We start from the raw sequence: 11,766 nt of genomic DNA on the forward strand, positions 1-11,766 counted from the left end.
CAATCAAATGCCTGAATGACAAAAACCCTTCAAGTTAAAATCCTGATTTTTTTTTAAGAGATCCTTCTGTCAGCCTCCCCTTAGGATTTTTTTTTTAAGGTTGAAGTGATACTATTTTTAAATTCTTTTCCCCCAAAGATTAGAATAGGAACTTAAAAAAATATTAGCCTGTTAATTCAAGCAAGGATGGGCATTGAAACCAGCTAGGTTCCATTTTGGAGAAGTCTCCCCCTGGCAGGCATTGCTGACCTACCTCTGAGCTCTGGCTGGTTCCTGGGCTGGGGACTGGGGTGCAGCAGAGAGGAGGAGGCTGAGAGAGGCAGCGATGCGAATACCTGGGGGCACTTGTGGGCTTATTTTTGGCAATCAAGCTGGACCATCTCCCTGAAGACAGCTCCTTTATGCTCTTGGTCCTAGTAGGCCATCTCCCCAGGGCCACCTCCTTTTTGTCTGACCCAGTGTCCATCTGTACAAATCCCCCCATCTCTTCCAACCAGCACCCCCTGTCAGATAAGGGGCTCATCAGCTGAGTGGATCCCGACTCCTGGCAACCCTTGACATGTCAGAGTTGAACCGCCCTCTGCAGGGTTGTCCATGTAAATAACCAGGCCTTTCTTCTGAGGCGCCTGAGTGCGTTCCAGCAGCTAAGCATGTTAGACCTTTGCATCACACACACACACACACACACACACACACACACACCATCACTGTTTCCAGCCCCCTACCTCCTCCTCTCTTTTTTTCCCTTCTGGGGGAGTAAGGAGAGAGGAAGAAAGAAGACAGATGAGACGAGACTGGAAGAAAAGGAGGCTTAAGAACTGTTAAGAAGGTTGCACTGAAACCTCCCTGTCTCTGTGGTACAGATCATGAGGAAGGTTGATGTCCAATCTGAAGTGAGCTCCGTGTGCCAACAGATAGTCAAAGGCCTTCTCCAGGGAAAGAGAGAGAAGAGGCAGAGAGAGCGCTGGTGGCTCAGTGGGGTGAGCACTGGACTGCACACCTGATAAAACCCACCAGTTGCTCCACAGGAGAAAGAAGACTGTCAGCTCCCATGAGTCAGTGGGTCTCTTAATCTCTCCCTCCCCGTCTTTCCCAAGTGAGAACGCCCTCCCGTGGGAGGGATATTAACATGAGAGGGAGAGGACAGAGACCAGCTCCAGGCTGGGCCTGCACGGGCTTTGTCTCCTTGCCCCACACTGCCCCATGACCATTTTTCTACCTGAGGCCCCATGTTAGTAAGTGGGCCAGAGCGGGCCAGTTGGCCCAGCAACCATGCCACGGGCCCTGGATTACAACCTTGGTCCATCTGACACCAAGACAGAAGCCAGCTAGGATAGGACCCTGGTTAAAAGAACAGAGTCTTTGACGCTGCACCTGTAGAACCGAGCTGCCCTGGTTCCTGTCCCAGTACTGGAGAAGATGCTTCACCAACACCTACATCTGTAAAATGGGGCTTATTGGAGAACCGGCCTGGGGATCCAGGGGACAATTCAGTGAGATCATTTATAGAAATTGCCTGAGAATATGAAGAGTTTATTAAATGCCCAGGAGATCAGCATTTTCATAAGCAATTCCGTCTTCTTGTAGCTGAGCAAGTTGTGTACTGCCACACTGCTCATGGGATAATCACAACAAACATCTTACACAGCCTGTGTAAGATGCAGATGCAGAAGGATAGTGCCTTCTTGGGGTGTCCCAGGCAGTGAGGAAAGGTGCCCCGCTTCCCTAGACCTCAGTATTCAGGCCATCACCCCCCTACGTCTACAGAATAAACACAGCCCTGTAGCGCGATTTTGTAGTCAGAGACTCAGGAAGGACTCTAGTGGAGGAATTATAAGTGTCTTAATCCCCGCTCCCCAAGAAAACCCAACTCCCTGCTCCCCAGATGACTCCAACTTCTCTTCAACGTTTTTCTTACCTTACAATGTGTGGAAGGCCACAAAGAAGTGGATGAATGAGTGACTGGTTGTTGGGTGCCGTCAAGTTGACTTGGAGCCCCCAGGTGACAGAGTAAAGTTGTCCCGTTGTGCTTCCTCCACAGGCATCCCTAAATCTTTCTCTGGCAAGCTGCAGACGTTTTCAGACCTCCCACCCTTTGGCTAGCACTTAACTGTTGCACCACCAGCACTCCAACACACACATGCACACACACTACAAGAAATACGTCGAACCGCCTTCTGACATCGCCTACATGTGACCCACACTCTGAAACTAGTACTATGCGCCTGACTGACTGTCTTTAAACGGCTGTTATTAACAAGTAGCCAAGGCTCTCAAGTGGCTAGAACGACCGTCTGGTGCAGAACGGCTGTCTGGTTTAAGACGCTCTCCTCTTGGGCTTCCCAGATCTCTCTGGGGCCTGCCCTTTAGCTGTCTCAGCCTCAGCCCTCTTAGGGAATAGAAAGGAGAAACATCTAGTGCTGGAAGGTCTTTTGTTCCTTTTGAGCCACCTCAGCCCAAGACTCATCACCAAGGGCAGCATTGCCTCCATAGTCCACTGTCCTTGCTGCACGCCCCTCCCCCACTGCCCTTTTCTATTTCTGTTAGAAATGCTTTCCCCCTGGACAGGAAACGGTTACTTTCGTTAATATATTATCAGAGCACTTACTGAAAGGAATTCTAACTATAATAAGGGTTGTTTTCTTCCAAAATAGAGGAACATGACAGATTTTTATAGACTTCACTAATTGTTCTATAAAGAAGTAAGCAAAAAAAAAAATCATTGCAGTGGAGTCAATTCCGACTCATAGCGACCCTCTAGGACAGGGTAAAACTGGCCCCTGTGGGTTTCCAAAGCTGTAAATCTTGAGGGGAGTAGAAAGCCTCATCTTTCTGCCACAGACCAGCTAGTGGATTCAAACCATTGATCTTGCAGCCAGCAGCCTAAAGCCTAATGTCTAACAATTCTACTAGCAGAATACAAAACAGCTAAGAAAATATCTTTCCCTTCCATCCCTTTCACCACCACCCCTTCTGTCCCCCAAGTTTGGGCCAAGCCAGCTGATTTAGGAAGCAGATGCAGTAGGTAGGTGGCCAGAGACAGCTCACCGGCCGGCTTCACAGAACACTTGCTCCAGAGCCCCAGCAGTGCCTCCTGGCTATCAGGCCTTCCTGAAAAGATTGATACAAGTGGGAAAGCACACAGCCAGAAGCTTCCTCTGAGCGCCCCGTTTGGACGCAAACGGAGTTGAACAAACGTTCAGTAGGTAAAACCTGATGAGAGAGGATCGTGTGTCTTGGTCAGGTTGTTGGATAGTGGCCTGGCAGGCTGAGGCAGGTTGCATGGGCCATGGCTCCTGCTGTGTCGCTAAACCTTCTCCCATCAGGCCACCGATTCCTGCTAGGCCTGGGCTCTAGAATGTGTGAGCTCTGACCTGGGGTAGAAACCCCCCCTAGGATAAACCAGCCAGGGCCTCTTCCATGGCTCCCTACACGGCAAAACCCATGCAGTGCAGACAGGAAAGTCCCCTCTGGACACATGATGGGAGATGCATCTGCCAGGGAACTGCATTTTGGTGTCGTACATGGTACATCCTGCCCAGTGTGATTTGAACACACCGATCTCGAGACATCGAGGTGAGGAGAGACAGAGAGCGTTACCTGCGTCTGGCTAGGTGAGGAGCAAAGAGGGACACCCCCAAATCCAGCTCCCGGGCTGAACACCCCTCACCTCACCCCCACCCCCACCCCCACACACACCCAGGATCAGACAGGGAAGTACGTGGGACATACTGCGCATGTGCCCCGCAGCTTTACGGCAGTTTTACGTCCATCGGACCGGATCCGTAGCTTTACGGCCTTCTGTCTCTCACCGCGTCCAAGAAGACGGCTGTGGCATGGAGAACTCTCTGCTGGTCTTTTCTTCTGGAAAACTGGAGACGCTGCTTCTCCCAGCGTGGCTGAGACGCCCTCCCGAAGCTCAGAAGAGGGCCCTGACCCAGCGGGACAAACGCGAGTCAAGTCACACCTGCGAGGGAGATGAAACCGCTAGGCCTGCGTCCCCACGATGTGTGCGCCTTCTGAATCAACACGGGACAACGGCAAGACGGGGTGGCCCTGGTGGCGCGGTGGTTAAGCGCTCAACCTCGCAAAGGAAAGTTGGCGGCCGAAACCCACCCAATGACACCGCAGAAGAAAAGGCCTGGCCAAGATGTCTTGACAGCCTAGAACAGCCAGTGGGCGCGGTTCTTCTGGGGCACGTGGGGTTGCGACCCAGTCACCAGAGACTCCAGGAAACCTAATAAATACAAGACTTAAGTTTTTGTTCCTCCAACTTGAGAAGGGATTCGACCATTCCGAATGCAAAGGCATTTTCCCTTCAAGGACAGTGCCAAATACGGTTTCTTTTCATGTTCCCAAAAGGCCCCTAACACCCCCTGTGCACTGGCCCTTGCCTGCCGCAGAAAGCAAACACCGGAGAAAGGTAGTGATCGTTCTGTTTGGACTGAAATGTGTTCCTTCAGTTCCTGGCACGGATGCAGAGACCCGCACCATGGATGCCAAGGGCAAACAAACATGGAGAAAGTGAGAGGCTTCAAGGAGTTTCCTAGAGACCCTGGGGTTGGATTGGAGCTGAGATAACCTTGACTGCACCTGGTCTGGCCAGATCCCTAATTTTACAGGAAAGTAAAGCAAGATGCAGAGAGCTTAAAGAGCCCACAGTCCTGAGGTGTTACAGCCCCGTCATCCCAGTAGATCCATGCAACTGGAGAACAGCACCAACACACCAGCCACCAGGAATTCTCACAAAGAACGTTCGCAAGGTGGTGCCATCCTTGCAGAGATAAATGAACAGTCACCCTCTGAGACACTTCCAGGAAGAGTGGGGTGAGCCAGGTCCACCGAGTCAGAAGCAGGGCTGACTTTCCAGCAGCATCCGCTGGTCCAAAGAAAACAAATTCTTGGCTCCCATCCGGAAAAGCTCCTTGGTGACTAGAAGTGGCCCTTTGTATCAAACCTGAGAATGAAAATTGTCCAAGCTGACTACAGGGTGGGGCCTTGTTGCAGGAGGAGACAGTGCTGTTGGCAAGCTCTTGCTGTGACGAGCCCACAGGAGAGGCCTGGGACCTGGGATCACTGTTGAAATCCTCCACAAAAGGAACCTTGTGCTGGGAAGGCAGAGAGGCTAGCGGCCACCCACATTGGAGGGGACAGGGTGGCAATCTGGAGCAGCACCAGCCCAAAAGCCGGGCCACAGAGATCCAGTTGTCCAGGATCATGAAGGATACAGTGGGGATCAAGTCCATGAAAATCTACAGGGTCTTAGGCCAAACTCATTCTCTTCCATCAAGTTAATTCTGACTCTAGCAACCCTGTAGGGCAGAGTAGAACTGACCCTTTGGGTTTCTGAGTTTTTAGATCTTCATTGGAGCAGGCAGCCTCAACTTCTTCCTGTGGAGCCACTGGTGGGTTCAAACTGTTGACCATGTGGTTAGCAGTCCAACTCATGATCCACTGTGTTAGTCTGAGTTGACTAGAGAAACAAATTCATACATTCATATGTGTGTAAGAGAACTTTATATCAAAGAGCAATTGTACCTTAAGAAAACATCCCATCCTAGTTTAGATCATGTCCATAAGTCTAATATTACCTCATATGTCTGATACCAGTCTGAAATTCCTCTTCAGAGTCACACAACACATGGAATGAGGCCAAATGCAGGAAGATCACAGGCTGGTGTGTGGAAAGTCTTGTGGATCCAGTGGTGGTGGGAGCATCTCAGCACTGGCGTGCTATGTCGTTCCTCCAGCTCCAAGGCTCTGGCTGCCATCAGCATAGGTCTACGTGGTTTGTCAACAGAAATGTCTCACAGGGAGACGAAGCAGTGTGTGTGTCCCACCTCCAGGGAGGGAGACAGGAGTTCTCAGAACCCTCAGGAGCCCATGCCCACACAGAGGTCTCATTGGCTGTGACCTAATGAACAGTCTAGACTCCACCCCTTCACAAGTTGACAGGAGATTATGTAACTGCCACACCTACTCTACCTTCAAGGCTCCTTGAGGTCTTGAGAGCACCTCATTATTCTTCCAAGGAGGGAGATGGTTCCAAGGTGGAGGAGCTACCTGAGCAGAAAGCCCTCCCACAGGAAGGCAGAGAGACCCTTGGCATGGATGCAGCTGGAGCCAGCAGGCCAAACAGCTGCACCACTGGGCGCCCCTGGGCTGGATAAGAGGGTCCAATTGGAGCAGCCGACCCCTGCACCCAGTTTGTTAGGCTTGACACTGAGCGGGGGCTGCTTCACCCTGCCTGCCACATCATGGACAGGGCTGTGGGTTTTGCTGGTTTGTTAAAGAGGTGAGGGTCGACAAAGTCCACTGAGAAAGACCCCACTGCAGTCTCATCCCCACTTTCAACTTGCCCCTCTCTGAAACTCGCAGCGTGTCCTCAGGCAGCTCCTTGGTCACTGTGGGGCCGTCCTGAGCCTTGGGGTTTTGTCCGCTTGGTAGAGGACTTGGCGTGGGAAACTAGCCCAGAGCCAGAGACTTCCAGTTCAGGGACCAACGGAGGGTGGAGGACATCCAAGGCTGATCACTTCCTTGTAGACATTGTTAGAGGGTGTCTGTATTTTCACTAGAAACTCCCTTTTTTAAACCACATGTCAGCACACTTTCTGATGGCACCTCTTAAAGGTGTGTGGTTATGGGTCCCGGGCTAAACCTGAAACATTAAAACTCACCGTGTTGGAGTCGATAGTGACCCTAGAAAACAGGGTAGAACTGCCCTTGTAGGTTTCTGAGACTGAACCCTCTTATTTCAATAGAAAGCCCCATCTTTCTCCCGCAAAACCTTAAACATAGATGCAGGAAACCCACGGCTGTCATATACTTCACTGTACTGTCTCGAGATCAGAATGTCAAATTCAGCTGGTTCTTTGGTTTACTGAGTAGCAAAGTGAGGCGTCCTGGTGGCATAGTGGTTAAGCTTTGGGCTGCTACTATCGCAAGATCAGCAGTTCAAAACCAGCTGCTCTGCGAGAAAAAGACTAAGCTTTCTACTCTCATAAAAGCTTACAGCCTCCGAAACCCCCAGGGGCGGTTCTACCCTGCCCTATAGGTTGGGTTCCACTCAATGGCAGTAAGGTTGGGTTTGGGCAGCAAAGTAGTGAAATGCATGTCTGCTAAGGAAAGGGTGGTGGTTTCAACGCCTGGGCCAGTCAGATAGAAGGATGTGGATGGAGGCAGCTTTCATAAAGGCTGACCGCCTTGGAAACAGATCGGCAGTTCTCGTGGCTTCTATACAGTTGCTTGCTGTGAGTCAAAATCAATTCAGAGCCAACAGGTATTGCTGGTTGTGTTTGTCTATCGAAACCGTTTTATTGGGAGCTAATACCTATCAGTCACATCAAGCAGTATTATACAATTGCTACCACAATCAGTTTCAAAACATTCTTCTTGAACCCCTTGATCAGTGTCCCCTTACCCCAGCTCCCCCACTGCACACCTCCCCCCACCCCCGCCAGGAACTCATGTTACTCGTTCTCTCTATAACTTCATCAATCCTGGGTTTCATATACCGAAAACCATGCAACAAAAATTCAAGGGGACTACCCACAATGACAAAATATATCAGAGAGCAACCCCAAGATGAGGAAGACAAACAGAATGTTGGAAGCCAGACTTTAACGATTATTAGGAGCCTCCGGGTGACACAAATGGTGAAGCGCTCAACTACTCATTGTAAGAATGGCAGTTGGAGCCCACCCAGAGGGCCCTTGCAGGAGAAGCGTGGCCATGCGCTTCTGAAAGGTCACAGCCCTGGAGACCCTAGGGACCTGCTCTGCTCTGCACCCACATGGTCAGCAGTCACAGCAGCTCTCTCTGGTCGATCCTACAAAGGCGATGCTCGGCTCCTCACTTAAAGGTCGGTGGTCCAGGCTCAGCCAGTGGCATTGCAGAAGAGAGCCTTCTGTCAAGAATATTGTTGTTGATGTTAGGGGCCATCGGGTGGGTTCTGACTCATCGCCACCCTACGCACCACCTCAGGAAACACTCCCAGTCCTGCTCCATCCTCACAGTTGTTAGGGCTGAGCCCACCATGTCAGTCCCGGTGTCAGTCTCTCGCCTGGGGGAGTCTTCACTGTCTATGCTGCCAAGCATGAGGTCCTTCCCCAGGGATTGGACTCTCCGGATAACATGCCCGAAGCATATAAGAGGCAATCTTGCCATCTTTGAGTATAAGGAGCATTCCAAGACAGACACCTTGTTGTTTGAGCCATCCCCACGGCACCTTCAATATTCTTTGCCAGCACCATCATTCGAATGTATCATCTGTTCTGCAACCGTCGTCCACTGTCCAATTTCCTTTGTTCTCATGGTCCAACTTTCACGGGCATGTGAGGGGTTGAAAGTACCCAGGCGTGGGCTAAGCACACCTTAGTCGTCCTCTAAGTGACGTCTGTTCTCTAAGACGTTAAAGATGCTGTGCAGCAGATCTGCCTGATGCAATGCCGTTCGGTTTCTTGACTGCTGCTTCCACAGGCATGGACTGCGGATCCAAGCAAGGCGACATCAGCCGTTTCTCCGTGTATCCTGTTGTCCACTAATCCAATTGTGAGGACTTGGGTTTCCTCTACACTGACTGGCTTCCAGGAAAATGTTATGAAACGGGTTTTCTCTCAAGACATGAGTTTTTCATGAGTCAGAATTAACTTGCTGGCAGTGGTTGTTGGTTGGTTTTAAAATTTTCACATGTTTAAATCCATACCACTGTTAACTGGTGGTCCCTGGGTGGCAGGTCATGGAATGGGAGGTCCCTTGGGTGCTCACTGAGAGTTTGGAAGCTTATGTTCACCTAAAGTTGCCCAAATAATGCTCATGGAAGCAGCAGTCAAGGCATCAAAAGGCATGTTGCATTATGTAAATCTGCTTCACATGGCCTCTTTAGAGTGTTGAAAAGCAAGGATATTCCATTGAGGACTAGGGTGCGCCTGACCCAGCCACGGTATTTTCCATTGCCTCACACGTCTGTGAAAGTTGGACACGAATAAGGAAGACTGAAGGAGAATCGGTGCATTTGAACGGTGGTGCTGGAGAAGAGTACTGACAGTACCACGGACTGCTAAAAGGACAAACCCATCAGTCTTGGAAGAAGTACAGCCAAAGAGTGCTCCTTAGAGGCAAGGATGGGCGAGGCTGGGTCTCACATAGTTTGCACATATTGTCAGGAGAGACCAGTCCCTGGAGAAGGACATCATGCTTGGTCAAGTGGAGGGGCAGCAATATAAAAAGAGCAAGACCCTGGATGAAATGGGCACAGCGGTTGCCACAACGGGCTCATGCAGAGGGACAAGTGTGAGGCTGGAGCAGGGCCAGACAGGGTTTTGTTCTGTTGGGCATAAGGTCGCCGTGGGTGGGAAGCAACTCCATGATACCTCACAGCAACAATAAGAGGTGCCTTGGGAGTAAGGTCTGGCAATCGACCTCAGGCACAGCAATCACCGAAAACCTCGCTGCTACAACTGAGGCTGCCAGCAGTCAGGTGTTAGTGTTTTTCCTTATTCATTGGCTGATTGTAAGAACCAGCCCACTCCCCCACCCCCACTACCTACCTCCTACCTCCATGTCCCATGGCCAAGCAGCCAGTCCCTCCTCTCCTCTGGATTCCACCCTGTCACCTTATTCCTTACCCAAATGGAAATAAACCCACTTCCATGGTTTTTATGCCCAAGTCAGATCCACCCAGTTTAAGGGCAGGGACACCACTCCCGGGCTGCCCCACCGGCCTCTCACCGACTCACTCCCGGAAGGTTGAGGGCTTCATAAACTACTCAGCCGGCCTCCCTCCCGCTCCAGGAAGAGGGTCCCCTGCGCTTCCTATCCGGAGCAGAACAACAGGCCTCTCCCCTTGGTTGGAGATGGGAAAGTGGAGTCCTGAGCCGTGGCACTCACCCTGAGCCCCGCCAGGCGCTGGCTGAGCCCCACCCCCACCCCCCTGCCCAATAGTTCCAGCCCCTGCAGCAGCCACCCCACGCCTGGGTGCTGGCTCTCCTCACCCCAGGCCTTCACCGAGCCAGTCGCCACCCTCAAGTTCCAATTCCGAGTGGAACCAGGCTGAGTCAGAGGGGGCAGGCTGCCAGGTCATTCTTCCTCGGCACTTCTGGGTGGACTCAGAGCCATGCCCATTGGCTGTGTGCTACACCCAGGGATGAGAGGCCGCCACCTGTTATTGTTGTTGAGGTAAGAAGCCCTCACGTTGATTCCGACCCATAACCACCCCATGGACAACAGGACAAAACACTGTCCTGTCCCAGGTGATCCTCACAATCGTTCCTAGGTGTGGGCCCATCACTGCACCCACTATGTCCACCCATCTTGTCAAAGGCCTTGCTCTCTTTTGCCACCCCTGCACTTGACCAAGCATGATGTCCTTCTCCAGGGACTGGTCTCTCCTGACAACACTCCCAAAGGACGTGAGGCAACATCTCACCATGCTTGCTTCTAAGGAGCATGCTGGCCGTACTTCTTCCAAACCAGATCTGTCTGTTTGCCAGTCCATGGTACCTTCCCCATGATTCAAATCCAGGCCTTCACCTGGCCAAGGCTCACGGGGCCAGTCCCGCTGCCAAACCCAGACAGCCAAACCCACTGCCGTCCGGCGGATTCCAACTCGCAGCGAGTCCGCAGGCAGGACAGAGCAGCGCTGCCCCCAAGGTTCCCGAGACTGTTCACCTCCACAGGAGCAGGCAGGCAGGTGCCTCTTTCTCCACCTGAGCGGCTAGCGAGTTTGAACCGCTGACCCTGAGTCTAGCAGCCCAGCGAGTGAACCCCCAAGGGGGTGACCCTGCCGTGCCCCTAGCCCCACGCTGTAACCCCTCTCCCGCCTGTCTTGCAGATGGCTACGCCTTTTCTCAAGAAGAGCACGGAGCCGTGACCCAGGAGGCCATCGTCCGCGCCTACGACACCACCAAAAGCAAATGCAGGAGGAAGTAGGGCTCGGCGGCCCCCGCCGCCGCCGCCGCCGCTCAGTCCCAGGAAAGCGGTCCGGCTCCGTGGCATTCAGTGTTAACACATCTCTGGTCCCAGGAGGGCTGGCAGGCAGCAGCAGCACCAGGAAACACACACTTCCGTGGCCTTAGCCAACCAGTTAATCGATTCCCACCTCCACCCCCATCCCTCCCTCCTGGGCCTGGACAGTACACTCAGTGAGGGGGGAGGGGGTCCCGTATCTGCCCCCCACATCCCACCCCCAATGTGTCTGCAGTGCTCCATCCAACTTTGGTTGACGGTCGCGACCAAGCCTCCGACTGCTCTGTGAGGTGTGAGATTAAAACCCTTATGTTTCACGGACACTGGAACACCAGTGCTAGTGGTTCCGGGAGAGAGGGCAGAGGGTTTTATGTGCCGTGAGAGACCTGTCGTTGTGTAATCAGAGAGCGGGGGCACCGCCCCCCCCACCTCTGCACCCCCACCGGCCCCACACTCCCTCTCCCCCCAGCCAGGCAGGCTGCCGTCTCCCATTGACTCCTAACTTGTTTGTATGAATCTGACATAAACTTCTTGATTGCAGTGAAATCATAATATCCATATGCGCGCGCACACGCGCCTGGGTGGTAAATCTGAGAGGCTGTATCTGAACCTCCTTGCCACATCCTCAGCAGGGTGCACCCAATTGGCCTTCCAGCCAAGTCTTATGCATCTGCGGCCCCCACCCCAGGTGCCTTCCAGTCTGGCCCTGCACCCCGTCCGGGCTTCTCCATCTGCACTTGTGCACGGCTGGCCTTGAGCTCCGGGCATGGTAGCTGGTGAGCAGTGAGCAGCTGGGCCTGT

At 52.5% G+C, this 11,766-nt stretch overlaps 1 protein-coding gene across 1 annotated transcript in view; it reads left to right on the forward strand.

Moving 5' to 3' along the window:
* ATP8A2 (ATPase phospholipid transporting 8A2) overlaps positions 1 to 11,286 on the forward strand; it is a 616,683-nt gene extending 605,397 nt beyond the window's left edge. Inside the window, exon 35 of the mRNA XM_045293987.1 lies at positions 10,832 to 11,286. Coding sequence (XP_045149922.1) covers positions 10,832 to 10,929 — 98 coding nt within the window. The 3' untranslated portion in view covers positions 10,930 to 11,286. The remainder of the gene's footprint in view (positions 1 to 10,831) is intronic.
* The last annotated feature ends 480 nt before the right edge of the window (positions 11,287 to 11,766 follow it).

The sequence above is a fragment of the Echinops telfairi genome, unplaced genomic scaffold, assembly GCF_000313985.2.
Source record: "Echinops telfairi isolate 266 unplaced genomic scaffold, ASM31398v2 ScPeMD7_2565;HRSCAF=3150, whole genome shotgun sequence".
Lineage (NCBI taxonomy): Eukaryota > Metazoa > Chordata > Mammalia > Afrosoricida > Tenrecidae > Echinops > Echinops telfairi.